General features: G+C 49.3%; 1 protein-coding gene across 1 annotated transcript in view; it reads right to left on the reverse strand.

Annotated features, from left to right (window-relative positions):
• Positions 1 to 13,817: 13,817 nt before the first annotated feature.
• The window catches only part of LOC103805638 (D-beta-hydroxybutyrate dehydrogenase, mitochondrial-like), a gene marked incomplete at its 5' end in the record, with an annotated part of 11,452 nt that continues 3,921 nt past the window's right edge, over positions 13,818 to 21,348 (reverse strand). Inside the window, 3 exons of the mRNA XM_009078293.1 lie at positions 13,818 to 14,299; positions 16,055 to 16,207; positions 19,811 to 19,952. Coding sequence (XP_009076541.1) covers positions 13,818 to 14,299; positions 16,055 to 16,207; positions 19,811 to 19,952 — 777 coding nt within the window. The remainder of the gene's footprint in view (positions 14,300 to 16,054; positions 16,208 to 19,810; positions 19,953 to 21,348) is intronic.

Below are 21,348 nucleotides of genomic sequence, written 5' to 3' on the forward strand. Positions count from 1 at the left end.
AGATGGGCTGCAACTTGGCTGCTCACCCAGGCAAACAAAGGCACCCCACGTGTCTGGGTATCGCGCCACAGTTGCAGAGCTTTCTGCCATTCAGCTGCTCACAAGAACCTCAGGCCTGGCTGCTAATGGCAGGGGAAGGGGAGAGGGGCCACAGTCTTTGAGAGGGGCTGGGGACAGCAGTGGGTCCTGTCCTGCTTTCTCTGGCCCAGCAGCAGCCACTGCTGTGATCCCAGCAGGGATGTGCAGCCTCCTCTGCCAGGGTCCACTTGAGCCCTGGAGACTGTCTGGGCCATTCCAAAGTCCTTGTCCCCATCACAATCCCTTGCAGGAGTACACGAGGAGGATTGAAGCAGTGTGAGGCATCACAGGTTTGTCTGAGGAGGTATAAGACCTCCCCACAATTTTCTTCTAAACTTTTAACTCTCACTACAGGGAAAGATGCCGGTGCGATTAACTCCATGCTGACCTGGCACTTTTTCCAACAGATGCCCAGCAAATGCCTTTGACAGCAGTGCAGCCATCTGTGAAGGAAGCCAGTCCCAAGAGTTATGCAAGGAGAGTTGAGTAATTGACAGGAAGGTCTGTGTTTAATTACATTTACTTTCAATCTAATCTCTGTTGAGACTTTCTCCCTAGGTGTGTTTTTACACGCTGCACTGCATGCCTTACTCACACATGCACACACACACACACTTGAGCTCCTGGCTGCTCAGATGCCACCACAAGAGCCACAGATATCTCAGTCCTGTCCATTTCTGAGGCCATGCTGCTCAGGTGTGCCTTGAAACACAGTTACAGCTGAGGTGCTCCCAGGACCTCTGTGGTCATCACAGCTGTGCTTGGCTCATCACTGCAGGCCCAGCAGCACCAGCCATGGGTGAAGAGCTCAGGGCAGCACCCAGTCCACAGCCTGCCACAGTGCTTGGCATGGGGCAGGGGAGCACACAGGGGCTCTCCCTGCCTGCATACAGCTCCAATACTGCTTTGGCAGCCACCATGTGCATATCCCTCGTGGCGTTGCTCTGACTGTCCACATCACAATCAGAGCTGTCCTGCAGACTCTCTGCAAGCCCCGTGTTCATCTGCACCTCTAGCGATACAAACAGTTTAGAAATCAGAAAATCCCTGGACAGACACCCTGCCCTGAACGCTGCCATGCCACAGCACACTGCGGAGGTGAGATTCTTCATGCATTGCAGACCAGCAAGCACAGTTTTTCTCCTGGGCTTGGCTGCCCAAATCCTGCAGTCACCAGCAGAATGGCCAGCCTTGGCCACAGCAGAGTGTTTGCCCTGTGTGCACGAGTACAACCATGTGGGGATGTGCATGTCCACATCTGCACGTGGAGCACTTTCCTACAGGATGGAGCAATGGTTCTCCAGCTGAGGTAGAAGTGTTTTACCATGGAGCACTTTCCTACAGGGTGGAGCAATGGCTCTCCAGCTGAGGTAGAAGTGTTTTACCCTTGAATGGAGTGGTTCTGATGAAGACTTTCACCCTGCTGCAGCAGGAGAGACTCATGCTTGCACTGGTGTAAAGGCACTGCCCAGCACCCAAGGGCTGCCTTGCAGTTCTGGCCCTCCAGATGCTTGTCTGGGTGTCTGGGCACTGTCATTTTGTCTCCTGGCACCCTGCAGCCCAAGCAACACCAGAGCAGTGAGGTGTTCACCCAGCCATGCTCCACAGAACCTGCTGCAGGAGTGTGCACTCCCCTGGGACATGGCCATGAGGCTGTGAGGAGCCAGGAGACAGCAAGAGCTGACACTCCTTGAGCCCCACCAAGAGTGGAGATGACAGATGGTGCGGGCTTTGCTATAGCTGTCACCTCCCCTGCAGCCAGCACCAACAGCAGTGGAAGAAAACCTTTGTCCTGGTAGGAGACACGAGGACCCCATCTCCAGCCAAAGGCAGCACCCTGAGAGCCCAGGGGCTGCAGTGCACGGAGCCCTGCTCCTCCACAGGCTGCTGCCAGCCAAGGGGCACCCCATGGGTGCTGAGGCACCGCACGGCTCGAAGCACAGATGATGAGAGCTGACAGCTGAGCACACTGTCGCTGCTGGGACCCGTCTCCACACAAGCACTGGCTGCACCTTCCCCAGGGGCACATTTCTGGGCTCTGTCTGACCTCAGTGGGAAGCACACAGGCATCTGCTGCTCCTGTGTTGGAATGGAACAGGTTGGGGCGGCTGCAGCTGAGTCCCTGCTTGGGGCCAAATGGCCAGGACATGTTGAGTGGCCACCCCAGGACCCTCCTGTCATCCCACCTCCAGCACCCACCAGCACTGCTCGCTGGCACAGACCAGGGCCCTGCTCCATGTCCTGCCTGTCCTTAGCCCAAAGGACTCTGCTCTGTGCCCCTCCACCTGCACTGCACTCCACAGCAAGGGTTCAGGGAAAAGCATAACCTTATAATTGCACCTAATTGTGGGGTGGGAGCAGTCGTCTCCACCTGGTAAGCAGTTTATACCCTGGAGCAGAGGAGGGGAGGCACATCAAAGGGCAGGAAGCTGCAGCAGGGGCGGGAGGACAGGAAGGAGGAGAGCTGGGGGAAAACCAGGGCAAAAGGGGGGGCACCAGACATGCTTGGAATGCTCAATGCAAGAATGAGGCCTCCCCCACATTTCTGGGTGATGAGGCAGCTGCAAGGCAGGTGTACAGGGCATGTGCACAGCACATGGACAGTGAGGTACCGCAGGGGCAGGGGGAGGACAGCGCTGCCTGCGAGGCACAGTGTGGTGTGGATGGGGTGGGTGGGCAGCATGAACATGTGTGGGGGCAGGAGTGGGTGCAAAACACACACAGGGGGAGGTGGCATGAGCCACACAGCATGTCCAGGGGTGGTAGGTGAGCCAGCACTGCATATGGGGCACATACAGATGGGCTACATTGACCAGGACATTCTTGTGCTGTCAGTTGTCCATTTCAGAGACAAGGCTCTGCTGGCCCCAGGGAGAGGTGGCAGTGGCACGAAGTGCTGCCAGCAAAGAAAACCCCCTTGCTGCAGATAAGGTTCAGACAGCTGAAGGTTGGGACAGGGCAGTGCCACACCACCCGTGACATTCTACCTGCAGCTGACCTGTCTTAGCGCAGAAGTAAGATCATTCCACTGCACACCTCAGGCCACACAGAAACCAGCTCTTGGCACCTATGTAACAGAGAAGCTTCAGCCAGCCAGGCCTGGTAGGGACCTGGCTCCCCAGGGAAGGGCTGTCATACCATGCTGGGTCCCTGGCTGTGATTTCTGCAGCTGCAGAGAAGCCCCCAGCAGTTTTTCACCTGTCATGGGATGGGAGAGCAGCTGGAGTGACATTGTCCTCTCACTTCTGTGATGACATCCTTGGCATTATTTAGGATATTCAAGAAGCTGCCCAAGCTCTTATGAACAGGAAAGACCTCCAGTGGAGGCCCTGCAGGGACCAGAAGCTCTGGGTATAAGTTTTGCATGTAAGACACTACTAGCATCAGTCCTGGTAGCCACTAGCCCAGAGCTCCCTGCCTGTCCCCACAAAGAAGTTTTCATCTGCAGGTGGTGTCCAAGCAGCCCAAACACACAGGGGATGGAGAGCTGCTATGGGCATGGCCATTTTGCACCACTCTGCATGAACAGATCTTGTGTGACCTTTGAAGTCCCAGTGCTGGAGCCTCTCTGTGGGACCTGCAGTGTTGAGGCATCATATCCTGGAAACCAGGATAACCTGGGAGTCCTGAAAGTCCCACCAGAGAGACAATGTTGTTTGCGTGCACAGCTCTTCCTGGCTCTGGAGGTGCCTTCCCTTCTTTCCTGTCTTTCTCCTGCAAGTTCATCTTTGGTGTTTTTCTTCCTCCTCTAAAGGAAATTGGGCTTTGGGTTGTCCAGGCAAGTTGCAACATGTATTTAGAAACAAAAATGAACTTGCGGGAGACAAGACAGAGAAAAGGAAGGCAGGTGGGAATTTTTCTTCTGTTTCTAGGAGTGGCAAAAAGTGCTTTGAAATCTGTTTATGCAAAATGGTGTGAAATTTTAAATTACACCTACGACAGCAAAGGAAGTAAACAGACTCTGGAAGCGTGAACTGGCCTCTGGGATATGGGAACTTGGTCTGATGCAAGTGCACAAAAGATGTTGTGATTCATCTATATACAATTAGTGAGTAGTTCTCCACCTTGGAGTTTATCCAATTATGTATTCAAAACACAAGAAACCAAAGATAGAGATTTTAAGAAGTTGGAAAACTAAAAGGAATATTATTATTTAAGGGACTAACCCTGTTGTGCAGGACCAGCAGTGTTTCTGGCTGGGCTGAGGAAGGCTCCTCAACCAGCTTGGCACTGCTGCCAGGATCTGAGTCCCTGGAGAGAGAAGCCAGAGGAATATTTACTCAACAGAAAGTGGAAAAAAACAAAACAAGGAAGAAAAAACAGGTCTCTGTATACAGAAATAGTCTGCAGAGCTAGACCAGTGATAAAGCTTTGGCACAGTGGTGTCTCACTCCTGCAGAAGTGCTCACCATAAATACCAGAGTTCCAGCAGTGCCTGGAATCCTGGCTTTTCGGCAGGTCCCTGTGCCCCACTCTGAGGACAGACTTATGCTGCTAAATAAGGTAAAAAAAGGATTTTTTGCTGGGTTCTCACAGCAGACACTGGGTGTGGGCTGGGCAGACCTCACTGGGAGGAGTGTGCAGCAGAAGGGGGCAGAGTAGGACTTCTCCAGTGGATGAGGGAGTGGATCCCAAGGGCTGATACCATACTCCCTTTGGCCCTGTCTGTGACTCCCTGCTCAGGTTTAGCTGTCCCAGGTGTCGCAGGGCCCTGGCTGTGTGGCTCAGTGCAGCACAGGGTGCTGCTCTCCCCTCCCACAGGTTCTCTGCCCCACACTGAGCCCTGCCCAAAGAGCAGCCCAGCTGCCCTGCTCTGCACCCCCTCCTCAGAGGGGAGCTCCCACATTCCCCAGTGGATTCATGATGCCTTTTTTCTGAACCAGCAACCTCCAGCACGCTGAAAAGTATTTTAAATGCTTTAAAAACGCCATTAAACATGCTTAGACCAGCAACCTCCAGCACGCTGAAATGTATTTTAAAGGCTTTAAAAACGCCATTAAACATGCTTAGAGAGCACCTTCTGCAAAGGGATTTTCTGTTCTCCTGGAGGAGGCACAGTGATCTGTTCCTGGCGTCACCAGCTCTGTCCAAGAGATGCCCAAGTAAGGCTATTTAAAGCCCACAGCTCTTTTCATTTTTTTTTTCTGCAGCTAAACCATATTTCAGCCCTTTGCTCAAGAATGCATTAATGCAGTTACACAATTATATTTTCTATGACCTATATACAACCTACATCTTCCTCATGACACAGATTTATAGTGTGTGGGTAATCGCAGCTCTGCTCACGGAAAGGGAGAACAGCTTCTATGGCATTAAGAAATGCAATTAAGAAATCTGCAGATTATACCACCCTGACAGCCAAGTGAGAAACCCTTTGGCAGGGGCATGGGCTCTCCTGCTGTGGGAGCACTTCGGAACCAGCTTCAAGTCAGCGATTCATGCCAGCTACCAGGAGAGCAGAAATCACACAGGGAGTTCAGGGGTGGCCTCACACCCTCAGATATCTCCCATTCACAGGCTTCAAGGCTGTTTTATCTATGTTTTATATATGCAGCAGGAAGATCTGAGGGTGGCACTTTGGCCCTGAAGGACTTATGCCCTGGCCAGCACAGTGTTTCCATCCCATGTCTCTGAGCCCCTCAGTCTCACACCACAGGCCAGAGGAGAATTTTAAGAATCCCCTTTATGAAAGAGCAAGTCACATCCATCCCCACAGGCTGCAGAGTGCAAAGACACTGGCATATGTGTTTGGCTTTGCCCATGAATAGCTGCATTGAGGCCACTGAGCCCAAGCACACACGGCTTTGGTTGAAACACAGACCAGAGTGTTTGCTAGACTGGAATTTACATTGCACAGAAAATAAATGTCATAAATGCAGTGGTCAGTGCTCTGACTTTGATGCAATACATAATTGCAGCATGAAACAGCACAGAGATACCATTCATGGTGAGTTTCATTCAAATAAGTTGGGAGATTTTAGGAATGATTAGCTTAGTGTTAAAAATGCTTTTATCTGTGCTGCACCCCAGGGATATTGGTCAGGCATGTACTTTAGTGTAAAGACACCTGGGGTGAGAACACAGATGAGTTATCCAATTACCTTGAATTTTTGTGACAACACATGTTATTTCTTGCATTCCCTGACATAATTGTTCTTGAGAAATGCTTGTAACCCATGGACTAGAACAGAAGCTTCTCACACCAGAATGGATGTACAGGAGTGCAGAAACTTCCTTGGGATGCAATGGATCAGCCTGGGACTGATTTTGAGTCTGTATGTGCCCGTGCACAGACAGAGCTGGAAGCCAGCTCCTGGCTCAGGGGAAAGCTGCCTGAACCAGGAGCTGGACCAGCGGTGCCAAGTGCCATGCCTGCCCACAGTGGGCTGGGGGCTTCCTGCTCCTGTTAGTGCTGCAGGAGAGGAGCAACCACACAAACTTGAGGGAGCCAGGCAGCCCATGTGTGGCTCAGGGGTGGAAAAGTGTCAGTGGTGCAAAAAGAAGGTCCAGGTGTGCTCTTGGGCTACAGAATCTCAGGGACTCGCTTGTGGATAAAGATGTGCAGCAAAAGAACATGTGGAGGGAGGGGATGAGGTTGGGACTTAGTGTGGGGGCCAAGAGTATGTGAGAAAGATGGGGAGAACTGTTTTCTGCATGTGCACATGGTGTGGAAGCAGCTCCCAGTAAAAGCATCAGGATCATTCCCACACCAGTGCTGGCCCTGAGAAAATTCAGTGCTGGAGTCGTTTGTTGGGATGGACGGACAGCTGCACTCACTGGATGATTCTGCCCTGCATCCCCCTCTAAGCCACTTCATGCCAAAAGCCAAGCCACCACATCTCATCCTCTTTAAAGATGTCCATTGCCACCTCAAAGCCTTTCCCTAGTCCCCAGGACGATTTTCTGCAGGCACTTTCCCATTATCAAAGTGCACTGCAGCTGTATTGGAGTACTTGATCCCCATCTTCTTATCTGGAGGGCTGCCAGGGTAAGTACCTGCACACACACTCCTGCACTGCTATCTAGAGGAAGGAAAGGTGAATAGACATACTCTAGACACTCACTGGATGTCTCTGGTGGGATGCAGGGACTGCCACACACCTCCCTGCAGTAAGTGATGGAGCTGTGGGACCGTATCAGGGTGCATTCCCTCTCCCGATGGCTCCCTCCTTGGTCATGCTTCCTGGAGCAACGGTTGCATCTCATTAGAGCTGGAAAGGGAAGGTGTTTTGCTTCGCTCCAAATACTTCAATGCCTCCGAGCAGGCAGAAACCAGGAAGGAGACACAAGGACACTTGGTGCTGGCAGCCTACTGACTGATTGTCATAGTAACCCTGGTTAAAGTCCCACCAGGAAAATGACTTATAAAGCACTTGACCCTGCAAGGTGACAGGTACCACCTACACCCCTGGAGCACGACTGCTCTGGCAGGGAGGCCCTGGAGCTATGCAGTAGCTGTGTGTAAAGCTTTCCCCCAAGCTGCAGTTCAAGGTCCTTGGGCAAGGTGCCTGTGGGGTGATGGTTAACCTTGGTGCCCGTTTAAAAGCAGCTCAGAGGTGTTAATGCCTGCCCTCAACCTCCTCCCAGCAGCTGTAACAGTTCAAAGGACTTCATAAGCCACTTGTAGCAGCTTTCATGCAGGAGTCTGGAGGTGCCACATTTGTTTTTCTGCCACAAAGAGTAATCCAGCCTATGGGAAGAGAGGCAACTCCTGTTCTGGCATCAGTTGCAACAACAAAATGAGTCAAACCTCATGCATTGCATTGCAGTGGTTTCCTGCTTTCCAGCATGCATAGGGTAGTGGCAGAGATGGCTGGGATGGTAAGGGAGCTTGGTGCAGGTAGAGTGATTTATTCAGGACATTTAGTGAGCCAGTGGCAGTGCCAGGACCAGAAGTGCTGGATCTCAGTCCTAGGCAGAAGTCTTTATATTATATCGTTAAAACAGACCAGCTCTTACCTGGTTCCTCTGCAATCAAGGCAGGAATTCTTCCTTTTAGCTTTCCTGTTTCTACCTTTATTGATATCTTGGTAAACACAGTGAAGGAAGATCTGCTAGATTTTTTAGGTGACCAGCTCTGCTCCACCTGTGTGCTGGAGCTGGCAATGACTGGGAAACACCACTGCTCTTCACATCATCTGCCATGTCCTGCATGAGAAAGGGACCATGCCCAGGGGGTGGACAACCTTGTGCCATGCTAGCTAGGAACAGGCAGGCACTGGGGAAGGCAAGAGCAAGGAACTGATAGGCAGACCAGATGTCATCATGTGCTCCTCGAAGCAAACCCATAAAACTCATGGTATGAGTGGGGTCAATTTCGTGATGCAAAGGCTATGAAACTGCAAAGTTGGCAATGTTATGGCTGTACTGTCGAGTCTTGGAAACCCTCACTCTCAAAAATACAGATATTTTTCCTTTTTGGAAAACTTCAGAAAACTTCAGACTATTTCTCCATGTTGGTTCCTTCGGGCTCAAAGTTGTCTGGTAGCAGATGTTCTTTCATTAAGGATAAGCTGATAATGATGTGTTTAATCAGAAGAGACCAGAAAAATGCCTCCCTGACCATACATAGGGGGCCAAAACACAAATAGCTTCTTTGTTAAGTGCAGAGGAAAGTGATTCTGCACACTCACAGGCAAGGGGGTGGGCAGAGACCCCCTGCTCTATTGGCAAAAAGGGCTGTGAGGCAAACCACCCTCAGGGAACCAAATTAGATGGCACTGCAGGCAATGAATTATTGCATGTTCACTGCACCACGTGTGTGATAACCACACCTGAACACTGGCTCAGCCAAGCACTGTGCCCAGAGTTGCCTTCTGTCCCAGCAGGCCAATGCCTCCAGCCAGCCCCACATCCTGCCAACTGCTCTGACAGCTTTTCACTGTCAAGACACCGCAGGAGAAAGCACTGGATGATGCAGGACACCTGCACACACAGCCACTTTGTGCCTCCTGTTAAGCTTCTGTCAGGGCAAAGGTTATTAATTATTTCACTTCACTGTTTGAAGACATAGGTCTGCTCCCATCCTCAAAGAGTGCCAGGGGACAGGATGATAGGGCTGTATCAGTAGATCCCTGTGGCTCTTCCAGCACTGCCGAGAATGAATTAACTGTATCTGGCTCCAGGCCAGGCCCCAGAGGTGGAGCTGACTCTCTTACAAATTCTCATGCTATTTGTAGCATCACCCCAATCCCCAGGGCTTGGGCTGCTGGCTGAGAAACCTGCTGGTATCGGTTTGGGTTTGTTTCTAAGACATTTCTCTGTATTGTGGTTGCACAACAAGCTGAAAACTCATGTTTCAAAACCCCAGCCAGAAGCACAGGTGCTGCTGTTGCTATTTACACAGCACCACCACGTTCGGGGGGGTCTCTGAGCTAGAAAGATAAACCCATCCTGGGTTTCCTAGGTCTTAGTTTCCAAAAAGCTGAGCAAGACTCCTGTGGAGGGTGCACTGGGTGGCACTGTTGCTGAGCTGGGTGCTGCTGAGCAGAGCTCCCTGCAGAAGCCCCAAGCCTGCAAGGTGTCCTGTTCTCATGTGCTGCCATGGCCACTGGCAGAGCGCTGGATCAGCATCTGTCTGTGCAAGGCAGGACCTCAGGGGCCTTTCTCACCTGCTGTGTCTGTTGCAAAGACCTTTAGCACAGCCTCCTAATCTTCATTTGACATGTTTAACAGTTAAGTTTTTCCAGCTGATAGTGCTGATGTTTTCTTTGGATTATTTTTTCTCAAGGAAGATTAGGAGCCCTGGGGGAAGCAGTTTGCCTGGGAGGCACAGAGACCCCACAAGAAGACCTTTGGAAGCAGGGAAGACACCACCAGAGAAGCAGAAGTAAGGCTCTGACCTGGAGCAGAGGAGAGTTCCATTGGGTAATCTCATGTTCTGCTTTCAGGGCCTTTGCTGTGTGTGAAAGCACTGCCATCACTGGCCTCCTTTTCCCAAGATCATTTCTGTCACTGGGCAGGTCCTTAGCTTGGGCCCATTAGGCAAAGGAGAGCAGCTGCTTTGCTAACACTTTGGCACCCCTTGTGGGTTTTTTTGCTGGTGCTCAGTAACCAGACAGTGTCTACACAGCCACCCCTTGGGAGGCAAGTGGCACATGGAAATATCCTGATGGTCAACATTGTCCAAGAGAAATCACATCCCACTGCTTACAAATATTTGTCCAAATGCTGGATCTTGCTCATAAACATGTTGAGCATAGCTCCCAGGAACACTGCACAGCTGGCATTCAGTACAGCACACTTCCTGGCCAGCTCTGCAGCTGGTTGAGATCTACAGTCACATCAGAACAGCAAACCTAGGCCATTGGCCATTCATAACAGTGGTAAGGACTTGTGAAGCCCAAAGAAGCATAGATTCCCATCCTCTGTGTAGCTGCTTGAAGAGGTAAACACATAGGACTATCAGTGAAGGATCTTCATAGTAACTTGCTGCTTCTCACCTCTGTCTGAAATAAACTGCTTCCCCTGCAGCTCTTGGCATTCAGAAGAAACATTTAGTTTCTCTTGGCTTTTAGAGGTGATCTTTATTCACTTCACCCACAATAAACTCTTTGTCATTGCTGCTAGTGGAGATTCCATATTGGAGCTAAACAGGAAGCACAGGTGCCATGAGGTGTGCAACACACACTGGGACTTGCCACTGGTTTTGCACTTGCATCTTGGTCAAGACACAAAGAACCTGAAGTGATCTGGAGTATTCAAACTCATGGTCATTCTTTGAGAAACCCCATGAAGCTCCTTGTTGTGTTAAGCTGAACCAGAGCAAATGTGACAGGCAGAGGACTGCTCCTGGTTCCTGGTGCCTTCACAGAGAACCTGCCAAGCTGAAAGGGAAACCAGAAACACTTTACAAAGGCTAAAGGGTGCACCAAGGGGACAGACCATCACTACCTTCCACAGCATTGTGAGAAACATGCATGAAAAGGTAGGACACTGCCAGTCTTAGCAGCTGGTGCTTGGAAAAAATGCCACCAGCACCTTTTGACAGCCTAACTCCTTGTAGGGTACCACAGCAGCAATGAGCATGGATTTCCAGGGGATTTCACTGAACTTCCTTGTCTCCTCTGTCCTCTGCCTTTGAAACTCACTGTCAAATGGAACTGAGCTTTCTTCCCTCTGTTACTCACCAGTGAAACAACAATCTACCCTCAATGCCTGAAAAAATACAACTCTGTGGTGTGAAACAAGGGTCTGACAGCCTCAGGGAACAGATTTCAGAGCCAAGTTTTCACTGGACACTTAATGGCTGCTGGAAGCTGAAGATGGGAAAGGACTTGCTTGGTCATCTTGAGCTTTACTTCTTGGGTTCAGAGTTCATATGATCATGTGTACCACACAGAAATACTTGATAATTGCCCTTCCTGCGCTGACACTCTGCTCCTCTCGCTCCCAGACACCCACCCAGAGCTCCCCCCCCAAGCAGAAAGCAGACCAGGCACTGACAGCCCTCCTGGGCACTTCTCAGGAGGCAGAAGAAAGGACTGGGGCTCACATACTGTGAAATCCTAACCCTGTTTCAGCCACGAGGTCCTGGCATGGCCTGGGACACTTCTTGGCTTGCAGTCTCTGTCCTGTCTGCGAGAAGAGCTAATCCTTATTATCAGGCAGCTGTAGCACTTGGATTAGTTACACGCAGAGTGCTGAGGCAATGAATAATGCACAGAACTGCTCTCAAGGCTGTCCTTCGAGGGAAACCACATAAAATACAAACACCAATGGTGTTGCCTTTGCAGAGAAGCCTCTCTAGCTGCCATCTGCTGAGGAAACAGGCCCTGCTGCCCGTTCTGCTCCAGGCAGTTCTCACTGAGCCTCCACAGTCCCAATACCTGCTGAAGCATCACCACCTCCTTTATTACTGAGCCTAATTAAATCCCAGCCTCAGATTCAAAAGGGGTGGGAAAAACCAATGTAGAAATGAGCACTGGAGCCAGAGAAATATGCTTTACAAATCTCACAGTTTATTTTTCTCTCTGTGCAAATCAGAGCGACTTAACATTAATCACATTTCACAGTGCAGGGGGTAGAAGTGATTACAACAGTTTAAGCTGCAGTTCAGTGGGGTCCTTCTGGGTCCTGGATCCCAGGCAATCTCCATGTGCCGATGGCCTGGAATAGAATAGAACTGCACAGCAGTATTTCCAGTACTTGTTACTTGTGACACAAGTTGCCTTGACAGCATCTCCAAGGGAAGCCTGCTTTCCTCAGGCACCACAGCATTCATGGCTGCATGCAGACTCCAAGAATTTACACCCAGGAGTATACAATAAGTTTAAGGCACAATTTCCAAGTCAGAGCTGGCAGAGACAAATGAGGAAAGAGCAATAGATAAGCTCTTTTCATAGCCACTTAATCTCACCTAGGCCAAAACAGTGGAAGGGAAAGCTGGTCCCTAGAGCAAGAGGGTTGGGTCCCAGTTTGGCCAGCAGTGCCCACAGCCCACTGGCTGCTCCACCAGTGGTCACCACTGGAACAGAGGAAAAAGGGCATAAACCCAGGCAACCTCAGTACTTGGAAGAAATATCGAAATCCTGTGTATGGCCAACAGGAGAGACCCTTGGGGATACTGGGCAAGAGAGCTTATACCAGTTACCAGGAGGTTCTCAGGGGTGATTGTGTGACATGGTGATTTTGTAGTGCAATACTAAAAATAAGAAACGTGTCCCTCAAAGCATCCTTCCAGAGCTCATAGTCAGGCCATGCTGGCTGCACAGGGCTGGTCACCACACCATTTAAGATGAAACCAAAAAACTAATTTGGGAAAGACAACAGCAGCTCCCTCACCAGCAAGAGGGAGTCTAGATGGAGCAGTGACATGAGGGAAGCAGGGGGATGGCTGCACAGTGTCTGCACCACAGCTGAGCAGTTCAGGCACCTAAGATAGCAGCCAGAGGAGACAAATTTGTTTGCTACATCAGCTTAAACCCTGTCCCACAAAGCTCAGCAGCTCCAGGTGGAGAGAGGCTGCAAGTCCCAGCATCCACAGGGATTAAGGGATGGCTCAGACCTCACTCATTATTAGGAGGGCTTTTCTCGGCCCAGCCTACCCCAGTCATTGGCTCTGGCACCTCCTGACCACAGTGCTGGGAGGGAAGAACCTTTCTTTGCAGTGAAGTAATGAGGCTGTTTAGAGTCAGTGCTGCTGTTTTCCTGGAAAGAGCAGACAGTCACAGAGAAGCAGAGCTTCCTAGCAGTATCATGAAATCAATGGAAGGCTGTGGGTGACCCATTTTCAATCAAATGGAAAACTCTGCTTTTGTTTCCCATTTTAGTTTCTCCCTTTGAGCCATCTCATAGCAACAGCTTTGCTCTGCTATTAGTAGCTTGTCCTTGTAAGGAAAAGCAAGAGCCCATTAATGAGCCAAATTTATCACTGGGGGAGCTCTGCTGACCTAATTACAGTAGCCACATATTTGACTCACTATGTTAACCTTCCTCTGTCTCCTCCACAGTTAAACGGAAAACACCTTTCAACTTTCATCAGGACAGCAGAGAATACAAACAGGAATTAGGGGGGAAAAAATGGGAAAAAAAAGCCATGCTGTTCTAGCACCCAACAACATGTGACGAAAAAAAAGGGAAAAAAAAGCCACGCTGTTCTAGCACCCAACAACATGTGACTTGAAGCCATAACCCAAAGTGGAAGCACATGCTCCAGAGAAGATGCATCAGCAAGGAGTGCAGAGGTCAGCTCTAACCTGTGAGTAGGAGCCCTGGAAGGATGCCTGAAGGGTGGCTGTTCACAGGGTGGCTCCAGGGATGTACAGCCAGTCAGCAATGGCCGTGGGCAGGTGGGTCATGACCTGCAGCCTCAGCCACCAGTAGGTCTCCATGGGATTATAACGGTTGTTTGGGCACGGGGAAGTGAGTGCATCGGTGATGTCATTCAAAACCAGAGACATGTCCTTCAGACCACTGTTAACAAAGGATTTCATCATGGCCACGTGGCGAGTGAAGTACTCCCCCCCATAGTCCTCCCGCACAGTGTCGCCGGCTCCGTCCCACAGTGCCTCGGCCTGTTTGTCGATGCTGTCTGCTGTCAGGATCCCAGTGGCTGCCACGAAGTTACTGGGCTCGATCAGGATGACTCTGACACCCCAGCGGTACATCTCCTGCCGGAGGCAGTCGGAGAAAGCTGCCACCCCAAACTTGGAAACGCAATAGCAGGAGCGAGATGGACTCACCATCCGTCCCAACATGCTCGTGATATTCACCACACGGCCTAGAGAAAAGAGCAGGGAGAGATAATGAAGAAGCAGTCAGAACACCCCAGTAAAAGGGTGCTTAGCTAGATGATGCTGATTTCTACAGTTTGAATCTCGAGAAGGCATACAAATCCCCTGTCCAAAGACCCTTCCTCTCTTGACTCCAGCAAGGCTAACCCCTGCTCTGACTTCCTCCACAGATGGCACACATGCCTGCCTCTGTGCCAAAAGAATTTACAAAGCCTACAAGACATTTCCCTCCTAATTTCCAAGAAGGGAAGTATGCAGATCTTCTGAGACTACTAGCTGTGTGCTCTCACATCAGTGTGCCCCACTCCTGTGTCTTGCTAGGGAAGGGTTCAAGCCCCCAGCTAGCAGTGTTACGAGCTGCAAAGCACACAATTCTGTGTGATGCCATACAAGTCTTCTGGTTCTTTCTGTAAGCACAACAGCTCATCTGCAGCCTCTCTGCCTAACACAGCTACAGGCTTCTAGACCTGAGCCGGATGGCAGAGAATGAGGAGAGATTTCTGTGAACCTGCAGCACAAGCAGCACAGCCTGCTCACCCAGCTGGTCAGCCATGAGTGCCTACAGTCTCCATGCCTGGGGGACACACGAGGAAATTTTATGTGCTGTCCATAGGGCAGCAAAGACAGTGTCCATGCCTGGGACACACACGAGGAAACTTTATGTGCTGTCCATAGGGCAGCAAAGAGCAATAGTCATAACTCCAGCCAGTGACCCCTAACAGCCCAACTCCAGAGCTCTGGCTGCTTGGGTTAGATCAGGCACTGCCTCGGGGTGGTGACAGCACTGGTCTCTCCTTTGTGGATGTCTCTGCCCTTCCCCAAGACAAGACATGTGCAACTATAGTTTCATATGCACTTACAAACAAGCCCTGGAAATCTCACCAGCTATTTTTACAGAGAGGATTTTCACAGCCGCAGAGCACAACGCCCTGCTGCAGCTTGGGTTTCATATGCACTTACAAACAAACCCTTGAAATCTCACCAGCTATTTTTACAGAAAGGATTTTCACAGCTGCAGAGCACAACGCCCTGCTGCAGCTTGAGCTTTTAGCTGAGAAACAAATGGGCAGCTCTGCAGTCTCATTCCAGACCTAAGTGTGACTTAGAGGGACTGTGAGAACCACCTGCTGACCTGATGGGTAGGATACCCTTTGTAGTGAGATGAGGATTGTTTAGCAGTTACCTGCTTTTTGGAAACGGTATCTAAGCAATCTTCTCAATATAACCCCTTTTTGTCCTCACAGAACACACACCTGAGCCAGCATTCCCACACATGCTAAAGAAAGAAGCTCTTCAGAGTTCTGCTCATACACATTTCTTAATATAAAATAAAGACTTTTGATAATGCTGTTGTCTTTTAAGATATCTAAAATGGCTGTTATTGACTCTCATTTCATCCACCACTACCTGAAATCATCTGTGCACTGAACATCATGAAGGGAGAAGATTCAGTTATCCAAGCATAGGCACTAGGTGAACTCTGGATTATCTTGTCTTCATCCTATCTGCCAGCACTCCACAAAGGTCTCTGATATCCTGAATGTTTAAGACAGCACCTGTTGTGGAGGTGCCTGGACTGCCCCAAGAGTGGGCGGTACTACCAAATGCTTACACAGCATGCCTCAAACATCCTCCTTGGATTGCACAGGCAGTCCTCAAGCTCAGCCTGAGTCAGGACTTTTATAGCTACAGCTCTGCTGTGCTGCAAAAGCTCTGAGCCTTGCCACACTGCCCAGCAGTACCTTTAGCTCTGCGAATGAGGGGCAGGAAAGCCTTTGTCACCCTCACAGTGCCCCACAGGTTGACCTCTGCCACCTTCTTGTAGTTGTCTAAACTTGCAAATTCCACCTCTCCGAAGGTTGAGATGCCAGCGTTGTTCACCAGGCCCCACAGACCTGCCAACAGACACATGGTTAAACAGCAGAACAAGGAAGCATGTCACAGAGAAGCCACCTTCTTTGCTCTTCACAGTAACCCAAAACCTTCACAAAGAACTGGGCACTTTTGTAGAAAAAACTAGCAAGGAGATGGAATACACTCTTGGTATACCACAGGGGCTTGTTTGAAACATCAAGGAGAGTGGTGGGGCCACACAAGCATTGCCTCCCTGAATGTCCCCTCTGAGGTCAAATGCTGTTCTGGGGCTTTGTACTGCTGAATCTGGCTGATCCTCTTTTTTTAAGCCTCCTGTTGGTCCCAGGTTTGTCCTCAGTCAGTGACTTTATCATGGATTTTGCAATTTGGAGGGGGCTGGACTTCCCTGCAATAAAAAAAAAAAAAGGACGGAAAACAAATGTCCTGGATTTCTAAATCCCCTTCACAACTCTGACTCGCTGTTTTGGAGAGTGTATGGTATTGACCTGCAAGTTCATGGCCCAGTAAACAGCTGCTGTGTTTTAGTCCAAGAACTTGGTTTCCTTCAACCCTAACTTTATCAGAAATTAGCAAACTTACAATGAACCGCTAAAATTACTAGAATTTGAGAATTAATGTCTTTTGTGCATGCAGTTCTGCCAAAATTAAACTGACTACACTTACCAGGAGCTTCAGCACTGAGCCCCTTACATGCCAGGACTTAGCAGGTCACCAAGGACTTGACCCTTCAAAGCGATTACTGCAGCAGTCCTGGGGCAAACATTTGTAGGACTGAATCCATACTTCATGAATTGGGTGAAGCATGGGACTGTGCAGCCATAAACTGCACAAGGAACAAAGAGAAGAGCCGGAACCAGGCAACAGTTGCTCCATGTCAGATGTCCTGCCATACACTATGGTGACTTTTCACTGTGTTGGGAGTTGGGGCTGGAATGTTGGGGCTATGTTGGACTCAGCTGGAGTAAGGACCCCTTTCCACCTTCTGACCTTCCTCTTACCACCAAGAACAAATAGAGGGCTAAGACAAAGTCTTCATGTCCAGGGAGCTCTAACATTGCTATCAGAGGCACCAATGTCATTCCACCCAGTTGATAAAAGTTATCAAGCCCCCTCTCAGAAGTTTTTGGGCCATTTGCCCTGCCTCTGCTCCATAGCTTCCCTGCCCAGATGAATGAAAGCCTTTTAATAACTTCCAGCCTGTATTTATTCACGGTCAGATATAACCATGTATCATACCAACACAGTCCTCCAAGCGAATTGTGATATTCCACCCTTGCGCAATGGAAATTATCCTGGTGCATTTACAAATGCCAACATGCCCTTGCTAGACTGGCTCTGTGCTCCCACATGGGCCCTGGTAACCCGGCTCCATTCCCAGCTCAGGTTGTTCTCCCTGAAGGCTGTTGGCCAGCTGTGCATAGCAGCCTGTCACTGCTTCACTTACTGAAGCTGCCAACTACAGTAGGTCAAGATGACTCTGAAACTCACATTCATCTGGCAACCAGCGCAGCATCTCAGCCTAGATGGGGTCCATCCCCTGTGCTGCTGCAGAGCAGGCTCTAATTGCTAGCAGGAGGACCGTGGAAACAGGGCATCTGATGCTGTAATTTCACCAATAAGACGAAACCATGCAGAGCAAATTTGGCAGGGATTTACCAAAGACTTAAACTGTCAGTTCCATGCTGTCCTCTGCAGAGTATTCCTGACAAATTCCTGTCAATTCCTCTACAGTGATCTCCCATGTCCTGAGTTATGAGGTTAGTTTTCATGAACGTCCCTGAATCATTATTTACAATAGTTTGCTGTTGGAATTCCATTGCTCACTGGTCAGGGCACATTACATACAGAACAAAGTGCTGATGGGTACCCAGTCACAGGGCTGTTTGCTGGACAGCAGTGTGTTTATTGAGCAGAGCCTTATCACTATTACGTCTGTAGTGTCAACAATACAGTGGGAACTGCACAAGACTGAACACAAACAGGGCACTCCTGTTGGAGGGACTTCAGCCTTACGTACACAGCACAGGGAGAACAGGTATAAAAATCTGTACGGCTCCAGAACTGTTCTGCACTCACTCCTCTGGGGACACATTCAGAGTGCAACCACCACCTCTTGCAATAGTCTCTACATTCCAGCACTGACTTATTGAGCACTATTTATTGACAAGCCTCAAACCTCAGTCACACAAATGGGCCTAAAAAGAAGCCTTTGTTGCTTTGCACACTATGTTGGAACAAACAGCTACAAGATAGGACTCTTAAGAGCAGGAGGAACCAGTCCAACTTGTTGATCAGGGATGCAAGACTTCTCTGTCTCTGCTACACACATGGTTTTGCAAACACTGCTGCATTTATAGAAGCAACAGAGCTGCTCCCTTCCAAGCTTTCACTCAGTGGGAAATGGCTGTGTGCCACCACTGCTGTTGCTGGGATCTTCAGGAAAAGCTTGAGAAGCTGTAAAATGTGTGATGAGGGCTGGGTGACTGTGTAGGAAGAAAAATCATGCAGAAGAGAACATGTGTGGGATCAGAGCTTATACATTACTCAGTTACATTTCATATGCTGTGTTTTAGGAGGAAAGGTGTGCTCATGTAATCTGCATGAAGATTAGATCCATTGTTATTTCCTAGCTATGTACTTGCTGTGAACAAACACAGGGCCATGGCAGTCTCATCCAAGATTCAAGAGGAGTTATCACCTTTAAGTCACACAATCCCAAAGTCCTGGAGACACAGATGTCCAACTTCAGTTCACCCTCAGCCTGTGTCTATAGCTGCTGTCCAGCTTGCTACTGGCATAGAAGCTGCAGAGAAACCTGTGCAGGGCAAGAAGCCTCACAATCTCACCACATGGGAAGAGGTTAGTTGATGTCACATCGGGTTCCCACTGTAAACTCACATCCCACTGCCAAAGCACTTCCAAGAAGGAAAGGAGGTACTCCTATATTGTTTGATATGTTTTTAAGGTCCACACGTTGGACTCATGCTTAAGGTGGCATGTGGATTAAAATCAGCTATGCCAAGCTCACATCACCTCTGGGATGTTGCATGGCAAAAGACATGGACTGACCTGGCTGAAGATGAATCCAGGTTTGGGGGCAGGTCAGTTTTGTGATCCAGCTCGGCCATATTACACAAACAGGTTGTACCCTCACTGCAGAGGGGACACCAATAAGCAGCCAGGGCCTGTCACCTCTTCACTAGGAGGCTTACTACAAAAAGGCATACATGAGCCAGGCTGCAGCAAGAGCATGAGGAATGGATCAGGCTCTGGCCATTCTATGCCCTTCACAGACATTCAAGGACAAAGACACAGGTTCTTCTTGCTGCAACTCATTGCTTTTTATGGGATATAGAGTTAAAGCCTAATCCTCCAGCCAGTCTTGGTCTCTTTCCATGTGGCTGCAAGACAATTCTCCTCACTGAGCCAGGTACAGCACTGCCTGACTGCCAGTCACACACTGTCACAGGCCTTCAGGCTCATTAACCCTCTTTTTGGTGGTGCAAAGAGAGAATGACCTGGTCAGTGCATTGCTTCTTTTGGTGGTGCAGAGAGAGAATGACCTGGTCAGTGCATTGCCTGCTCTGTAGGAAGGATCCTGTGAGCAGAAGATCCCCACATACCTTCCTCTGGCTCCTTCAGATTCCTCTTCACAAAATCCACAGCCCGAGCCACTTGCTGGTCACTGCACACATCCATCTGTAGCACTATCATGCGGTCTGACTTCATGTTCTCCAGCTCCCTGGCTCCATCTCCATTCTCATCCTGTTCAGGAGAACAGAAAAGAGCCCCAATAAGATGGACCAAGAACAGTAATGCAGCTTAGAGCCAGACACGTTCACATGGACATGAAACAGAAGCTATAGACATTGCACTTACTGACAAATAAGCACGTGAGCTGCACCAACCAGCATGACATCTTTGTATTCCCTCCAGCACCACTCCTGTAAGAGCATCAGTGACCCACTGCCCTGAAGGGCCACAAAGCCCACCCTGCTGCCAGCTCCTCACATGAAGGGGTCCACATCCATAACACAGTGAAATACTGTGCCAGCCTGGGAGAAGTGTGGGTGACTCCACTGCCTCAGCCTCCATGCTCTACAGGGAACACAGCAAACATGATGGCTTGGCTTTACTTTCCACCCTCTTCCTTTCTTTCCTCCTCACTCCACTGCTATCTGTAACAGAAATTCTGTTACTGCTGTGGGGTGGGGTTTTTTGTTTAATCAAACATAAACACAGCTAAAATTCCAAATTTTACCTGCTCACTTCCAGGCAGGATTGTTGCCTAAGCCTTACAGCCTTGTTCAGGTGGTAAATAAGAAATAAAAGTGAAAAGAGCACAGATTAGCCATGCAGTTCCACAGCAGGCTTGAGAATTAATTCACCCAACTATTCCCTGAATCACAGACTCTGCCTCATTAGGGAGGAAGAAGTTATGAATTGGTGAGTCACCATGCCTGGCTGCCACTCTTCCTTTAGCACTTGATACCAACTCCCACAGCACAAGGGCAAACAAGGCGAACAACCCTCCCACAGTCACCTGCTCAGCTGCCTCTGCAGCCAGGCAGATATAAAAAACATGTAACCACTTAGTTTTTTAGAAGTATCTCAGGCTGTTTAATTAATAAAGTATACAACATCTCATTTCCACCTTCAGTCCAGTGAACAATGACGTGTAATGAAGGAAAAGAGCCAGAATGTCCATCACAGCCTTGAGCAAAACAGGACAAGTCTCTTAGAAATCAATATATGGTTACACTGGCATCATGATTTCACAACTCACTTGTTTCCCAGTATCACCAGAACAGCAAATAAAGGCTTGAAGCTTTTCTAATGCACATGGAACGCAGTGACATGCTGTGCTGGCCCTCTGATCTAGCCACAGAAACAATCTCTGAAAGTGGCATTACAAGTAGTTAACAGCATAGTCACCAAAACTTTATACTCCCTTTGAAACAGAAGAGGGTTGTATGGTGCCTCACTGTCTTTCTGGAAGGTGCTTTTACATCTCACTGAGTTATACAAAGCAACTTTCAGCTACTGAACAGTGAATAAAGTGGAGCTAATTCAGCTTGTAAAGAGAGATTTATTGTATCCATATAAAATCAAAAACATAACTATATCTGTATTCAAGTTCCAACTGTCACTGAAAACACCT

Source organism: Acanthisitta chloris, unplaced genomic scaffold (genome assembly GCF_000695815.1).
Source record: "Acanthisitta chloris isolate BGI_N310 unplaced genomic scaffold, ASM69581v1 scaffold6437, whole genome shotgun sequence".
In the NCBI taxonomy this organism is placed as follows: Eukaryota; Metazoa; Chordata; class Aves; order Passeriformes; family Acanthisittidae; genus Acanthisitta; species Acanthisitta chloris.